The sequence below is a fragment of the Eublepharis macularius genome, chromosome 1 (genome assembly GCF_028583425.1).
Source record: "Eublepharis macularius isolate TG4126 chromosome 1, MPM_Emac_v1.0, whole genome shotgun sequence".
NCBI lineage: Eukaryota > Metazoa > Chordata > Lepidosauria > Squamata > Eublepharidae > Eublepharis > Eublepharis macularius.
The window spans coordinates 79,890,591-79,908,563 of record NC_072790.1 but is presented as its reverse complement, the minus strand read 5'-3'; the positions used below and the strand labels follow the sequence as shown (position 1 = coordinate 79,908,563).

General features: G+C 37.5%; 1 protein-coding gene across 3 annotated transcripts in view; it reads left to right on the top strand.

Annotated features, from left to right (window-relative positions):
• The first annotated feature begins 6,719 nt into the window (after positions 1 to 6,719).
• The window catches only part of CEP162 (centrosomal protein 162), a 47,049-nt gene continuing 35,795 nt past the window's right edge, over positions 6,720 to 17,973 (top strand). For all 3 annotated transcript variants that reach the window (XM_054978621.1, XM_054978637.1, XM_054978629.1), the window contains exons 1-5: positions 6,720 to 6,772; positions 8,527 to 8,632; positions 10,678 to 10,813; positions 15,567 to 15,722; positions 16,712 to 16,898. In XM_054978621.1, the coding sequence (XP_054834596.1) occupies positions 8,573 to 8,632; positions 10,678 to 10,813; positions 15,567 to 15,722; positions 16,712 to 16,898 (539 nt within the window). In that variant the 5' untranslated portion in view covers positions 6,720 to 6,772; positions 8,527 to 8,572. The remainder of the gene's footprint in view (positions 6,773 to 8,526; positions 8,633 to 10,677; positions 10,814 to 15,566; positions 15,723 to 16,711; positions 16,899 to 17,973) is intronic.

Here is a 17,973-nt window from a genome sequence, read left to right as displayed (position 1 = left end):
ATTAAAGATGAGTTGCAACCTAAGATGATATTTAATGATATGGAAGGCAGATATATAGCCGTGGAATTTATTTGGAATACAGAAAAGATTTTGCTGATTGGGATTTATGCACCTAATGGTGCTAAGGACAATTTTTTTAAGGATCTACAGAAACAATTGGATGGACCAACTTACTCACAAATAATTTTGGCAGGTGACTTCAATGGCGTTACGGTTTTAGATGTTGATAAAAAAACAAAAGGTGCACACAAAAAAAGAGGACTTTTGCCAAAATCCTTTTTTGAAATTAAGGATCAGGAGAATTTGGAGGATGTTTGGAGGAGGAATAATCCTAAAGTAAAGCAATATACGTATTACTCACCAAGACATTCAACATTATCAAGAATTGATATGATCTGGGCCTCTACGGACTTGGTTGTATGGACAAAAGATGTGGAGATAATGCCAAAAGTTGGCTTAGATCATAATCCAATTATGTGGAAGTTTGGAAAATGCACCAAAAGACGAGGATGGAGAATAAATGAGGATTTGCTGCAGCAAAATGGTAATTTAGAATTGTTACAAAAGGAAACCAAATTTTTTATACAGTATAATTTGAATAACACCGTTCCAACGTATATAGTTTGGGATACCTACAAAGCAGTTATTAGAGGAGTATTAATGGACTTAAATGCAAGGGACAAAAAGAGAAAAGGGGGAAAAAAGAAAGAAATTGTGGAAAATATAAGAACTAAGGAGGCACAATTGAAGAAAAGACCAGGGAAAAAGAAATTATGTCAAGAAATTAAAATCCTGCAAGAACAATTGACAGCAATGGAGAATAAAGAGTTGGAATGGGAATTGAAGAAATTAAATCAAAAGGCATTTGAAGGGGCAAATAAGCCTGGAAAATATTTAGCGTGGCAGCTGAAAAAGAAAAAAGAAAAAAAGGTGATAACTAAGATTCAAGAAAATGGAATTACACTGACAGTTCAACCAGTGATTAGCAGAGCTTTTTTTAAGTTTTATGCAAAACTGTACCAAAGGAAAGAAGTAAATTTGGATGCTATTGAACAATATTTAGACAAAATTAAATTACCATTGATATCAGAAAAATGGAAGGAAATGTTGAATGCAGAAATTACAGAGATAGAGATAAAAGAAGCCATTCAGTCGACTAAACTAGGCAAGGCACCAGGTCCAGATGGAATTATGGGCAAATTCTATAAATCATTGGCAAATGAATTGGTACCTTTTTTGAAGGTGGTAATGAATGAAATTTTAAGAGGACAAAAGGTTCCAGAATCTTGGAATGAGGCCACTATATCACTGACACCAAAGGAAGACCAGGATTTATGTAATGTTAAAAACTATCGACCTATTTCGTTGCTGAATAATGATTATAAAATTTTTGCAAAAATTTTGGCGGAGAGACTAAAGGAGGGGTTCATGGAATTTATTGCAGAAGAACAAGCAGGTTTCCTTCCAAATACAAATTAAAGATAATTTGAGAACTGTTTTAAATGCGATAGAATATTATGACAAACACTGTGAGAAAGAGGTTGGTTTCTTTTTTGTGGACGCAGAGAAAGCTTTTGTTAATCTAAATTGGAGTTTTATGTTCGCCACAATGGAAAAACTGCAAATGGGAAAAGATTTTATCCAAGCGGTAAGAGCGATTTATAAAGATCAATGTGCAGCAATTGTAGTTAACAATGACTTAACTAAAAAATTGGAAATCAGAAAGGGTACAAGGCAAGGTTGCCCACTATCTCCATTGTTGTTTATTTTGATTTTGGAAATGTTACTGATTCAGATTCGAGAGGATGATGCTATAAGAGGCATAAAGATTAAAGACTTCACCTACAAAGTTAGAGCGTTTGTGGATGATGTGATGGTTATTGTTGAGGACCCAATACAAAATATGCCAAAGCTGCCAGATAAAATAAAGGAATTCGGAGAGCTGGCTGGATTTTATGTTAACAAGAGAAAATCAAAGATATTATGCAAGAATATGATCAAACAAAAGCAACAAGAATTGACGGAAATTACAAACTGTGAAGTAACGCATAAAGTAAAATATCTAGGAATTGAGCTTACAGAGAAGAATATTGACTTGTTCAAGAATAACTATGAAAAGCTATGGCAGCAGATTGATAGAGACTTGATTAAATGGAATAAATTAAATCTGTCATGGCTGGGAAGAATAGCGGCAGTCAAGATGAATGTGTTACCACAGATCATGTTTTTATTACAAACAATTCCAATTATCAGAGACAGTAAGCAATTTGAAAAGTGGCAGAGGAAGATTTCTGATTTTGTATGGGCAGGCAAGAAACCTCGAGTAAAAATGGAAGTGTTGTGTGATGCCAAAGAGAGAGGTGGACTGCAATTGCCAAATATCAGATTATATTACGAAGCAGTTTGTTTGGTTTGGCTTAAAGATTGGATGTTACTGGAGAACTGTAAGCTACTAACTTTGGAAGGCTATAAAAAATTGTTTGGATGGCATGCCTACTTGTGGCACGATAAACTGAAAGCTGATTCTATGTTTCTACACCATTATGTTATAACAAAAGTTATCTGGGTGAGGGTATCCCCTCGTGGGTGGTACCATTTGAAACTATCGACCCGAGAGCTATTTATAATAGAGACCAATGCCTGTCCTATAAAAAGATTCTTATCCAGGAGCAGAATATGATAAGAATTAAAACAGAACAGCCAGCTTTTTGCTATGGATGGTTTCAATATAGGCAGATAAAGGACTTATATAACTCGGATTGTTCAAAAGATGGAATTAAATGGAAAGATTCAGAATTGGAAGAAGTTATACTACAAGAAAGTAAGAAGAAAATTTCAAAAATTTATAAAATACTTTTGAAGTGGTATACAGAGGATGAAGCTGTTAAAGTCCAGATGGTGAAGTGGGCTATAAATTGTCAAAGAGACATAACAATGGAGGCATGGGAATATTTGTGGAAAAATACATTGAAGATTTCAACTTGTACCAGTATCAAAGAAAATGTTTTCAAGATGATATATAGGTGGTATCTGACGCCAAAAAAAATAGCCTATGGAAATGCTAAGATGTCTGATAAGTGTTGGAAATGTAAAAGTCACGAAGGATCATTGTATCACATGTGGTGGACTTGTGAGGTCGCTAGGCAGTACTGGGGAGATATTTTAGAAGTGATAAATGAGATTTTGCAGATTTCAATAATAAAGAACCTAGAACTCCTGCTACTAAACTTAAATATGGAAGATGTTCCTACGCAATACAGGACATTGTTATTTTATATGACAACAGCGGCAAGAATATTATATGCGCAGAAATGGAAAGTGCAAGAAATACCATCTATTGAAGAGTGGATACGAAAGTTGCTGTACATGGCGGAAATGGACAAAATGACAAGAAGGCTGAGAGACCAGAATTCTGAAGAATTTTTCAATGACTGGGGGAGATTGAAGGAGTATTTGGAGAAAAAGTGGGACGTGAAGGAGAAATTATGGCAACGAAAGTTATTAATTGGGGAAAATACTAGGGATAGGTATCTTTACCATTTAAAGTGAAGTTTTAATTATTGTTAAGGTTAATTTTTAAATAGATTTGATTTTAAGGGATATTATGTAGTTTATTAATGCAACAGGAAATATATAACATATAGAGAGAATAGATAAGTAAGTTATAGAATAGGATATGGGTTGGAAAGCTGTTGGAAGTCTCTGAAAAAGGGGGGAGGGAAAGGGTGGGGGAAAATCGATATTTAGGTTTTTTTGATTGAAAATTATATGTGTAATTTGTACTCACCTAATAAAATTTTTCAAAAATATATATATATATATATCTTTGGTGGGGTAAATATTCCCTAGGTTTTTACAGAGGGTCTTCAGATTGTTAGGGAGGGCTATATCTCTGCACAGCACTTAAAGTGGTTCCCTGGGTAACAAACATCATGGAGTAGAAAACTATCCCAAACATGACAGTAGTAGATCCCTGATGTAGTTTTTCAGCCCAGGTATGTTTTTTATTTCAGAAAGCAAACTGTAAGTGGTAACTGGCTTTTCTCTGGGAGCACTGTTTACTATTGTGACAACAATCTAATAGAAAAAAAATCTAGAGCCACTTTTCTCTGTATTTTGCCAACAAAATACAACCAAGGGAGTCACCTCTAGGTCAGTTAGACAATGTTCATTGCTGAGGTATACAGGGAGAGGCATATCTGTTCAACAAAAGGGGCTACAAACTTATATTTTTAATGAAAGCTGGGAACTGAGAGAATATAATACACAATCGTTATGTTATAATCATATAACGATATTGTACTGCTGATTTAAAAAAACCAAAATATCCCTCTGGTGGCCTGAGGAAGAAATGGTTGCTGGAGGGAATGCTACCATGTGAGCAGCACCAGGAAAATCCCAGTTTTCCAACCCATACAGCAGCCATCCAAGCTTTACTGATAGCCTTCCCAAAACTTTGCAGTAAAGCATGTAGAACAGATCAGAGAAAATCTGGGGAAAACTTAATAGGTGTATAACCATATTGTAAGGAAGTGGGGGGGGAAAGCTGGACTTCCCAACAGTACTGAACTCATGTGGAAAAGGTCTAGGTTTAAATCCCCTCTCTGCTATGGAAGCTGACTGAGTAAGCTTGAGTCAGCCACTCTCTTTCAGCCTAACCTACCTAACAAGGTTTTTGTTGTGAGGATAAAATGGAGGAGGGATGAATAGTGTTGTAAGCCACTTTGGGGCTCCCTTTGGGGGAAAAAGTGGGGTATAAATATTTAAATAAACAAACAGTTTTATAGGTCATCTCAGTAGCTCCTGGAAGCAATCTTAATGAAAACTAAGAAAGTCTATTCTAAAGCAGTATACGAATTAAATTTGTTGCTGTATTGGATCTATGATTTTTAGTACAGCATCAAGATGAACAAAGCCCATTCTGCATTCTATATTTAGGAGAGCAGCCTGCCGTGGAATGAAAAACAAAACTAAATTCTTGCATCTCCACTCCTGCTGCTCAAATGTAGCCTCAGGCTTTGGGCAGCTGAGTCACAAATTTGCCAGAGGACCACCAACTCAGTCCCTGCTGAACAAAGCAGAGACAGATGGAGCCATGTTGAGCAGTGACACGGTGTCCTCTTGCCAAAAAACACATTCTCTTCTACAGTTTTAAGATGCAACTTCAAAACTCCGTTTTTTTCATGCCGCTGCCATTAGAACACCCTAACATTTATACTTCACAAAAGAGTGCCTCAGACTGTCATGCTCAGACAGCTATACAAAGCAGATCTGAGACTTTGTCACTGACATCTATAAGCTGGTAACTTTAACCCAGCACCATAATTTTGCTGTATCTTCATTTGCAACAAAGAGTGAGGAATTCTAATCTTCGCAGTCTGTTGCCTGCAAAGACAAATCTCTCTTCATTTAGCCAAATCAGGAATGCATTCCTGCCAGCTGCAGAAAATAAACTACTCTAGGACTTTTTCTCTTAAAAGCTTCCATTTTCAGTCTTACCTGTGTGGTTTGTTTTTTCATTCTAGTTATTTTCACATGTGCCCAAAACCTATGAAGGTTTTCTCAACAAAAGTTCTTAGTAGTGAAGACAAAGAATCAGTAGTATTTAAGTAAACATTAGTAATTAAAATAAACACATGAGTTGATTCCTAGCAACAACTTTTTAGTACATTAAGATCAAGCAGATGGCTTTGCAAGTATCATTTCTAAAGAATTACATTTAAGCAGAATAAAAGGGACTACTTCTATTATTAAAAGTAAAACACAGCAATAAAGCATCACCAGTCTAACCTTTCGGTATTTACTTGGAGATGGTGGATCCACTTGGAGGATCCACTGATTTCAGGGCTTGCTCTAAAGCAATTTCACGCAGGACTGAAGCCTTTGTGTTTTAACAGCAATATGAACCCTGTTTTTATTTCCAGTTGTTTCGAAAGATGGCACAGATAATAAATGGCCCTGCCATGGCAGTCACCACTGGAAGCTAAACTGGAAAGTGATAATTTGAGTCAACAGTTCAGAACTCTCACGGAAACCACACAATTTGTGTGGGGGACAGAGGAAAAAACATAGATTTTTTGTTGTAAAAAGCAAGCAGCAATGTAAACTATGTCAGTGAATGACAGTTTGTAACCATCTTCTGCAGAATTTGCATTAAGAAGCAGCTTGGCGCTCTAACGGAGCTGACAATTCTATTTTTCGTAAAGAAGAGCTCTATATAACCCCAAAGGTATGCATATTCATTCACCGCTCTACAGCGGTTTGAGAAAATAGATTAGAGCCCACACAATGTACGTTTTAAACAGAAGTAAGTTCAGCGGATCTTGCTCTAAAAATACCGCCTTCTTTGTTGTATGTATTTTGACACACACTTCAAACAAATACGCCTACATGAGACACAGAGAAGATGATCTTAACAGATGTGAAAAGCGGTGCCCAAAGGAAAGCATCTCTTCACACTTTTCTTTACTTCCTTCTCCATCCCTTTCCCGATCACCTCCTTCGTCTCCCCACCGTCAGAGGGCGCGCCACCCTTTAGTTTGCGGAGCTTCTCGTCATCGCCCTCCCTTCACGTAAGTCACGAGCTCGTACGCCGCATCCAAAATGAGAGGACGCAAGCTGAGAGGCCCACGTGACCACAGTATACCCTATCATTGTGTCAGAGGCTTGCGCTACGGTGGCCCAATGGGTTCAGTTTGTTTCCTAGGAAACCTCTCCGCCAACGCTTGGAGAGGAAAGCTTCAAGGAGCGAGAGGACGTTCCTTTGTGCCAGGTGGAGTAGACGAAGGAGGAGGAATTTATTGTTTCGGGTTCTTTTGTTTTCGCTTGGTTTGGGAAAGGAGAGGCGGTAATGTAGTTATGTGCCCTTAGGACAAATGAAGGAAAGGAGAAAGAAGACAGGGAGTCTCCAGCCTCTTTGTCTTCTGGTCACAAATGAAAGTAGTCTGGTAGCAGCGGCCTCTTATCTGTGGGTCCCCAGGAGGGAATCTTGGCGTTCGTGTGTTCTCTGATCATCTAAGCTCAAAGCATTTAAAACAGAGCTGAGAAAAGGTAAACTAAAGCGATCAAAAGGTTGGTAATCTTCCCTACAAATGAAACTCACAGAATTCTGGGTCTTCTGATCAAAGAGCCCTTCTGGCACACCCAGGGCCCGTCATTCCAGCATGGGGCCTGTCATTCCAGTCCCCGAGCCCTTCTGGCATACCCACGGGCCGTCATTCCAGCATGGGGCCTGTCAATCCAGTCCCAGAACAGGCTATCTGGGCCCAGACACTTTCTTTCAAAATCCATTCCACGTTTTCGTTGCACCTCTTTTTTTGCTCTAATGTGTTTCAGTGGAGCCCATGCAAGTCAATGGGCATTCCAGTTTCCCGTTATTTCCAATGGGCATTCAAGCCTCTCCCATTATTTCCAATGGGCGATCCTGTCATTCGTTTTAGTACATCCCCTATGCAGGCTCTCATAATATTGTTGATGTTGAAGTTGATTAGCAGTAGCTTCAGTACCAAAAATGGTTTTTTTATACTCTTGCATCTTGGTGTTATGGAATTCACTTCCAATAATGGGTACTAGTGTAGATAGTTTTTAAAATGTTTAGACAAACTTATGAAGCATTAGTTATGATAGCTAAATGAAACCTTTGTATTCAGAGGCAGTGTGCCTGTGGGTTTTAAATGACTTGGACAAGCTGCAATAAATAGTATTCAGTTTCAGAGGAAAGATGAATAGGCATCATGCTGGCCTGTGTTGGACATTGATGCTGACTAGATGGACTGATCAAAGAGACAATTCTTACATTCCTATCATCTATGACTAACATTTATGCATGTAAGTCTGGGGGCCATAAAATTACAGAAGACTTGATCCAGTTACTTTCATTAGGTCAACTGATTCAGATGTACAGCATAAAATATCAATAGCTTCTACAAACAACTCTTAAATTTGAATTAAGAAATATGTGCTTAGTGCATAAGAAAAGTAAACTGTCTGAAGAAAAATAGCTGAAAACAATATTGTCTTACTTTGCTTGGTTTTATATATTATCAGTAAAGTAGCACATCACTATTTCTTGGATTCTTTAAAAAAATTGGATTATGAAAGAGAAAGTAGATTATGTGGCATTAGAAGGGCCATTTGTAATCGTCTTATAATGTTTTCTGAGACGTTTTTCCACATGCTTACATAACAATACATGCAATTCATTACTGAGACATCTGCCTGGTCATTTTATGCCAGGCTTTCAAAGTGCTGCATGGGTTTCATGTGAAAAGGGAACAGAGACCATTCTTGGTGATAAGCTATGAAGCAGCATTAAGTGGATTGTAATGACTTCCAAAAAGCCATTGTTTTCTAGACTTCTGTTGAAGTCCCCAGAATGTAAGTAAAATGACTGAACATTCTCTTACATATTTGAGTGAATATGATTATGTTATTGGTTCAAAGTGTGTAGCACTACATATAAGCATTTGAGACTTAAAATTGAAATATATCACTGTAGCTGTAACTGCATTTTCTTTTTCATTTCAGTATCTATTTATGTCGACAATTTGGAAATTTAAATACAGTTCTGATTATGGCTCGCCAGTTTTCAAAAGAAGACCTCGATGAACAGTTTGAGCAGTTTTTGAGAGAGGTAAGCTTATGTTTCTCTTTATACTCTTTGTTAAACTAGTCTGTTGTGCCATCCTAGTCTAACAGTGCAATCCTAAACAGAGTTATTCCAGTCTAAGCCCATTGAAATCAGCGAGCTTAGAATGGAGTAACTCTGCTTAGGATTGCACTGTAAGGGCTTCCAGCATGTTGCTAGTTCCTCAGCCGTGTCCCGTGTTTCATGAGCTGCAGCAAGAGGGCTTTTGGGTATGTTTGCCTTGCATAGGATACCCTTATACCTGTTACGATAGGGCTATCTATTTCCAGAATGCTATATTCTTTTACACTAGACCTATATTGCATTATTAGTATACTTTATTACACCTCAGTCCAGAATTCATTTAAATTAATAATATATACAAAGGGTTTTTTACAGTTGAAAATGGCTACATAAATGCCAAGTATAATTATGCCTTGCCTTAGTCATTAACAAGTACCTGTAAATGAATACTGCTGAAAATAACAGGTTTTTCTTTCATGTAAGTATACATAGGATTCGATTATTTATTTCTCAGTAAGTGTGAATAGGATCACAGCCTTAGCCCTAGTTGTTTGTGAAAATGGGGGGAAACAAGTATCTTTGTGTTTTGCTTGCTCTAGCCTTTATGGAGGTGGGAGGCTGTTTTTTTAGTCTTGCACTGTTTTATATGTCCTCTAAACTAAAACAGTTGACACTAGTTATGGTGTGATATGTGGAAATGGATGAGGAATCCAATCTAGTAAACCCGTAAACATTAAGACAGCCAGCATATGTACAATAAGAAGAAGGGGTTTTGTTACCAGGAGAAAATGAGCTTGCCAGTCTCATTTTAAATTGTGCATATGTTACACTGTCACACATAAGCAATGTGTTGGGTGGTGATGACATAGTAGCTCCTTCTAACCAGTCTCTGTCTGGACATTCATGTTCTGGGAACTGATTAATGTTGTCCATTGTTAATGAGGCATCCTGATTTTTTTTGAGCTGCCATATTCCATTTTTTAGTAGTTCAATCCTAACTCCTGTCTCTGAATGGTTTAGGATGGCTGCAAACAGCATAATTCTGAGATAAACTAGAACAAGTGGGAAATAATACTGATGTATCTGGAGATATGCTAGTACAACCTGTGTATCAGCATAAAAATGGGAAGTGTTGGGGACATACGGGGGGAGGGGGGAAGCAAGGCTTAATTGTTCTTCTAAGCCTGCTCCATGACCAGACATTGGTGTAATTGGCATAACATGGTGGCAGAAACATCCCTGACATTTTCCAAACACTCTCACAGAAGTTGTAGAGACTGAAAAAACAGCTTCCCCTCCCCACCACACCTCTTAAGTCATGGTGCAGAATAGGATACTAGCTAAGCCTGCAGCCAGTCAAAGTTCTCTGAAGCACTGGGTAAGCCCCAGTCAAGACACCTATATCTGAGTTTAAAAGACATGTGACATAAGGCTCTGCCTCCGTAGCCTCATTTTGGGCACCACTAAAAGCAGTTGATGTGACATTTGGAAGGCGAGCTGGTATCAACCAACATGGGTTGACTGCTTCCTTCTATAGATGTCACAGGGATGTTTCTGGCTTGCCACCTCGTGTTAAATAGGCTCCTGCGGCATTGCTACAGATATTGGTGCCAATTCCATGGTCTGAGCTTGTTGGGTCTTTTTTTGGTATGTATTTTCCTACTGCAGGGAGAGCATGGGATGCTAACTATGCTGGAACTGTGCTAGTTTCTGTGACTTAGGTTTGGGGGCAACCAGTGTGTTGCTATTATTCTGGGTATTAACTAATGAATAACTATAACAAGGAATAAGAGCCAGTGTGTTGGATCCTATGGTCACTTCTGCAGGTACAAAGAAAGGGTGATTTCCCCCTCCCTCCGATTTTATGATTAGGCACTTACTGAGTGTTTGAAACATAAACTTAAGCCTTCTTGAGTTCCATGTGACTAACAGTCCTTACAGTTGTATCATGCCTTATAGTTTGGAGGACCAGTAATAAATTAGCAAACTGATACGGCGCTTTGTAACTTGATCTGCTTCTGGTTCAGTCTCTTTCAGATGATTCAGTTGGAAATGAACCAAAGAAAAAATCCAGTGTTCTTGAAACCATTGGACAGGCCAAGAATAAAGAACTGAAGAAGCATTCTGTGCCGTGGTGGTTATCTGAAGATGATTCAGATGATGGTAGAAATTCTATGCATCTAACAAGCATATTTGTTATTTGTGGCCACAGGGTGTCAGTCAAAGCCTTTTTGTGTTCATAGCTTCAGAGTATTTTCAAATATACGATCTGCGTTTAGGCTGATAGAACTTGAAGGTTAAGGATGTACATTTACTAGGAAGTAAGTCGCATTGAACACAGTGGAATTACTTTCTGAACAAATGTGTATAAGATTGTACTATGAGTCTGTTTAAATAGTTATTAGGAGCTGAAGTATATATAGAATATGTATAATACAGCAGCCCTTAGAACATAGCCCCTTCCTATGCAAAGCATAAACCTGCAAGAACCATATATTGCAGCTATCATCTTTTTCTGTAGAAAATTCATAGTTATACACTCTATTACTTTTTATCAGTAGAAAAGAGCAAGAGTCCAGTAGCACCTATATGATTAACAAAATTTGTGGTAGGGTATGAGCTTTTGTGAATCTCAGCAAAGTGAGCTGTGACTCATGAAAGCTCATACCCTACCACAAATTTTGTTAGACTTATAGGTGTTACTGGACTCTTTTTCCTGCTGCTACAGAAAGACTAACATGGCTATCCATCTTGATCTATTACTTTTTATGCCAGCCTTCTTCCAAAGAGGTCAGAGTATGCAAATGTTTTATTTAGTTATTTCATATATACCCCACCTTTCTCTCCAATTGGTACCCAAAGCAGCTTACATCATTTTCCTCTCTTCTATTTATCTTCACAACAACCCTGGGAGGTAGGTTAGACTGAGAGTATGTGGCTGGCCCAAGGTCACCCAGCAAGTTTCCATGGCAGAGTAGACACCCAAGTCTCTACTCTGCCAAACCCGGGTCTCCCAGATCGTAGTCTGACACCTTAATCATTAAGCCACACTGGTTGTCTCCTTTATCTCATTTTATCCTGACAACCCTGTGAGTTAGTACACTGAGAATGATTGATCCACAATCAATTTTATATTAATACTGTACAATTCCGTGAACAAGAGTGTGTGTGTGAATGAAAAATGTTTGGGTCTCCTTTACTGGCTAACTAATATATCAGCATTACTGGGCTATTTCCACAGCTGATAGGAACTTGAAATATGATACACTCATATTCCAAGACACGTTGTTTACTTGTGGTCTAGCTGTAATAGTCTTTTCTCTGTGTTGGTTGAAATTCCTGATCTGAAGACCCCCTAGAAATAGTTTCATCGCTCATGTAGCTAACAGGCCAAATGGCAAATGTAGTCAAATGTTTTTATGTCTTAGTTTCCTCTCCAGCCTCAAATTGGCAGAAAATATATTTTCAGTGCCATCTGAGAATGTGGTATGAAAATGAAACAGGCTAATCACAACTACTTGTCCTTGAATTCTAGGAAAGATAGGAAAGATATATATTTATATCAGCTTCTTGATGATGTATTTGGAGCCTTTTGATTTTAAGCAAATACTGTATCTGTGAGGGATGCTTGGTTCCACACTTGGCATGTTAAATAGCTTAATCTGTTTGTACAGTTTTTTCTTAACTCTTCCTTGGCTTTCTATGTGTGCTATTTCCGTCTTCTTTCCCAAGATCAAAAGGGAAAGTTTATCAAACAGGGGAATGAGAAGAAAACAGTGGGGGGAAAAAATGAAACGATTGAAGATGGTGAAAAGAAGATGCCTTCAAATAACCAGTCTGGTACTAGATGAAGTTTCTTGCTTTTAGATCACAGCTTGATGTTAGTTGTACATTTCAGATAAAAATTAGTTCCTTGTACTGATACTTTCCCTTTGCTTGATAGTAACTTTCCGGGCTGATAATTTCAGAAGAATACAGATTTACTTACAACCTTGAAGTAGTGAGTTGGGAAAAAAAATAAGGTCCTTGGGTCTCCCAATATCTATTTGCATAGGGGCCAGAGTGTACATATTGTGAAGCTGAGCTCATCGCAGAAGTTGGGCTCTTATGTTTGTAGATTCATTTGTAAACATGACATTCAGTGGGTGGACATTTGAGAGGTTTGGGTGCTTACATTAGTGGGATAAGCTTACATAAATCTGAACTACAACTATGTGTTGGATCAAATGGTCACACATGGCTATGGTGTTCCAGCTTTTGCTTTTGAAGGAATGGGATTTGTAGCTATCAGATGATTGTCAAAACTGTTTTTTGTGACTGTTGACATAGTAATGTGAATATATTCTCTATGTGTGGATCTCTGAAGTTCTATGTAAAAATTAATATAGTCATTGGAGTTGATCCAAAGAAGAATCACGAATGGACTGGCAGTAGCCACTAGTCGCATTCCACAAATGGTTCATAAAACAGAAGCTTGTATGCTGTGTCGTTATAAGTAAATTCTGTAGCAGCTTTTAATGCTTCTGCTTGTCTAACAACATATATATATAAGCTCTTGCACATGTGGAAAAACATAGTAGGAAAAAAACAAACATCTTTTGCTTTTCTAATGCAACACTCTAGCAAGAAGTGTGAAAAAGCCCTTCTTTGTATGTAAGACCCCTTCTGAATGTGAAAAGGGCCTTTGGTCCCAACCCACTACTTCATACTGTTTTCTGTATTTGTATTGCCATGTATAGTGATTCAAAAAAACTTGGTGAATATAAGTTTTTGATATAGGAGTAACAGAGTTTGTGAGAATGACTGGACTTGTGCATTTGTGTGAGCTTTATAAAACTGGTATTACTGAACCTTGAAGTTTAGTTTTTCAAACAAGCCATTGACTCACTACTGCAAGGTCTACAGAGATCTATGAAATGATTTTCATAAATATCCGTATACTGGATGGTTATCTGAGTAATGTTCTGTGCAGTTTTTTCAAAGTAGCAGGCCAATTCTGTTATATTGATTACCATCCATAAACTGGTTGAGCATGCAACTTATTGCATAGTGTTTTTTCACCACTAGTAGTCTGACCACTTTTTAAATTAAATGAATATATATAGTGCTTGGTGTAACATGTTAAATAGGAAACATGTTACATGTTTTTTTTCAAGTCAGAATCATTAAATCCTGCCTACTGTCTTACTATTTTTAGATGAATTTCCTCATTATGTGGTACAGTTCAGCCTGCTATGTGAAAATGCTTAGATGCTGAATCATTTTTCAGCTTGCTAACATGATTTATCCTTCTTTTTGGTCCCTAACCCATTACTCCTAAATACTTGTGAATGTTCTGTGTGTAGTTAAAGTAGTTACTCCTAAGCCCTTTTCAAGTACATCCCGCAGCAAGGCCCTGGCTAAATTCAGTATACTGGAAAAATCCCTTAAAGCAAAGAGAAGCGTGTGTTTAAACAGAGAAGAAATGCCTGCTACTGATGACCATACTGAGGGTAACAAGCCTACTCTGGTTAATCGTTTTTTTAAAAAAAAAACTTTTAATGCTCAAATGCACATATGTTAGAAAATTTATTGCCCCTTTGAAGGAGCCTTATTGTTTTCAAAGACATGACTATTAATCAAAATGCGTTCTGGTGGACTTAAAGTGTGGAGGACTCCATTGTTTATGCAGTAAATTTAAAAAGTTATTTTGTAGGCTCATCCTTGCAATTAATCAACTATCCTAATTATCACTTCTTCACCTATTTATTTACGATACATTCCATCCTTATGGATACTTAGCTATCCGTTATGAACCAGGAGCTAACAGGTGGGACCTGTTGGGAAATGTAGTTCCTATTGACCTACACTATGTAATCCACCTTGATGGACTATAAATAATGTAAATTAAAAAAATATCCATAACCTGTTTCAGGTGGGTAACCATGCTGGTCCACAGTAGAACAGCAAGATTCCAGTAGCACCTTACAGACCAAATAAGCTTTTGAGAGTCAAAGCTTCTTTCATCAGATACAAGTAGGAGTGGAGATCCCTGAGCTTTTATATCCCAGGCAGAAGGTGGGAGGGGTGTTGCAAGGAAGGCCATCAGGATGCAAAGGTACAGTGATACAGTATCATTTAATTAAAGCAGATGTTTGCATCTGCAATGAGATAAGAATCCTATATTGCTGTTCAGCCCCAGGGTTCCATTGTTCTGAACTTGTGAATGAACTCAGGTTCAGCAATCTCATGTTGTAATCTGTCTTTGAAACGTCTTTATTTGAGAACAGCCACTTTTAGGTCAGCAATGGAATGTCCTAAAAGATTAAAACATTCTTCCACTAGTTTTTGTGTGTTGTGACTTTTAATGTCAAATTTATATTAATTTATTCTTTTGCATAGGACTATCCTATTTGTCCAGTGTAGAGAGTGGAAGGGCATTGCTGACACTTGATAGCTTATATAACATTGGAAGAGGCACAAGTGGATGAACCTGAGATGGTATAAATAGAGTTTTAAGTCCAGGATTGTGTTGTTGGAGTGAATATGAGGACAGAGTTGGCATCTTGGTTTATTGCAGGTTACCCGTAACCTGGTAAGTGATTTGCCAGATTATTGTGTGGGTATACAATAGGGTTTTGAAGTATGGAAACAAAGAGCAGTGGCCAAGATCCAAAGAACTCCATCCACAAGCAGAAAGAGCTTAAGTCCTTGCAGCCCCCACCTCACATTGAATTGCCGTCCTCAGGGTGCCCTGATTTTTCATGGGTGGAGTGGTGGAAAGGGAGGGAGATAATCTGTAGCCCTTTGGATTCCAATCAGCATCTAATCTGTATTCACCAATAAAGTGCTTTTTGAAATCTTAAGATTTAAGTACACTTATCTCTCCTGCAAAATATGTGTATAAATGTTAGTGTTATCTTTTTTTTAAAAAAAGGAATACGTGGCACACGTGGAAGTTTTCTGAAGTCACAAAGGCTTTCTCATCTTATTGTGGAAGTTGATGAAGATAATGCAGAAAGCTCCCAGAAGCAGCTCCCAGAAGCAGATGGCATTTCTGTCTCTTTGAGCAGAGATAGCCTGGAAACTAATGGTAAAATTGCCAAAGGCATTCTAACTTCTCTCTCCTCCAACCCTCTAGATGTTTACCTGGTTAGTAACCGATACTTCATAAGTAGTGTATTGTAGAGTTGTAAACAGAAGATATGCTGGAAAAGTGAGATGAGTGAACAGGTCACTTTAAAGCAATATTATATGACTAACACCTGAGATCAATCCAGATAGCGAAGTGTACACTTAGTGTACTTAAGTCTCAATTCAATCAGTATATCTTAGCTAGGTTTACATTTCTCTGAGTTGCACCCTTACATAATTGCCACAAATCCAGCAGTCTGTACCATAGTGAAGACAAATGGCTCTCATACCATGAGTATTTTTCTTGTCTTTCAAAGAAATCACTCTTCATGCTTTTTCCTTTGTATTCATGAACTGGCTTATTTAGTAGAAGTAAATGGGGATTAAACAGATATATATGATAATGTATGTGTACATTGGATTGCTTAATGAATCTCTGACTGGAAATGCACATTCATATTCATAAGGTCTATGTGCCAATAATGCTAGTTCTCAAGCTGTTTGGGGCCCAAAATCGAGCTCGCAGGAGGGGTCACAAGGCCAAAAGGAACTTGGAGGAGGAACAGAGCTGGCAAAAGAGGCACTGGATAACTTGATGGCAGATTTGGGTGTTCCTCTGCATAGTGTGCAGAATGGCTATGAAATACTTACCAAATATGAAACATAAAATAGTTTTAACTGTTGTCAGATCCCCGTGTCTACTGTTGAGGAAGTGGAATACACTGTGGAGTTACTTTGCAAGTAAATCATGAAAAGTCAAATAAGAAATGAACCTCACCTCTAAAAGTTTGAGAAACAGTGTCTTAGTGGTGTTACAGATCTGGGTTCTATCTTGTATTCTTCTTAGCTTGGGAAATTCTTCCCCTGAAATTAACTACTTATGAAAATATATTATTTTGACTTAGGTTATTGTAATACTGTTTATGCTGTTATGCTTTTAAATTATAGATTCAGTTGTGGCGTCAGGTCCTAATGAGAATTTTCTGGGCATTGGATTGGATACTTTGGAAGAAGAAGAAGAAAAGGAGAAGTTCTTTGCAAATCTTGAGAGAGGAGCATCATCTACTATTGACTATTCCAGATTAAATAAGGAGCTGGACTCCAATGATTCTGAAGTATTACAGGCACTTCTACGGTAAAGTAAAAAACTACATAAAGATTTGAAAAGCTGTGGCTTTTATACTTATATATGAAACTCTTAAGCAGGAATCTATGACTTCAGAGACATCCAATTTTTCTAATAACAACATTCTGAAAGTGCACAGGGTAACATTACACAATTTAAATATTTATGCTTTGGCAAATTTAACATGCGTAATTCTGGTAGCAAACTTTAGGTTTTACAGCGTTTCAGTCTATGATTAATATTATAAACTGGAAGAAGATAGAGGAGACATGGGACGAGGGGAAATAAATGGAGCAGAAGAGTGGAAGACAGGCAAAGATTTCTGCGCTGAAATGCAAATAACAGGACGACTTCACCTAGATAAGTTCCACTAACCACCAATTTTTATTGTCTATAACCACAGTACTATTAAGAGCTGAGGAATTTTGTTTGCACAGATGGAGTTTTACCTGCTTAACTGTTGGATTAAGCTCCAATGTCTACCTGAAAACTGACTGCCTATAATCTGTTTCTTAGAAAAATACAAGCAAACTCATTTTAATTAAGTACTTGGGCAGGGAAATAATCCTGCAGTGCAAATATAAGCTGGTTAAACCCTTGTAAGCCTACTGATTTTAGTAGAATTAGTAGGAGTGTACCTCTGTTTAGGATTGCACTGCAAATGTCACAAGATTGGTTTTATAGAATAAGTCTTAAAGTTGTAAGCAAAGTATTTAAGGTTAGAGTGCGTAATAATTTTGTCCAATATTATTTAGCATTTTGTCCAATATATGTTATAATACTACTTGAATACTTTTTATCCTAAATTCTCCTTGAGGAAAACATTCACTTTATTTAAAATTTAGCAAATCTCATCAGCAGTTGTAGATGAATGCTAGAATAGTAATTTCTTTTAAGTCACCATAGGTGTATCAGAGGTGATATTGTTTTTGAAGAATCTTTTGACTGAATTATAATAATAATAATAATTTATATAATAACATTCAGTTTATATACCACCCTTCAGGACAACTTAACACCCATTCAGAACTGTTTACAAAGTGTGTTATTATTATCCTCACAACAATCACCCTGTGAGGTGGGT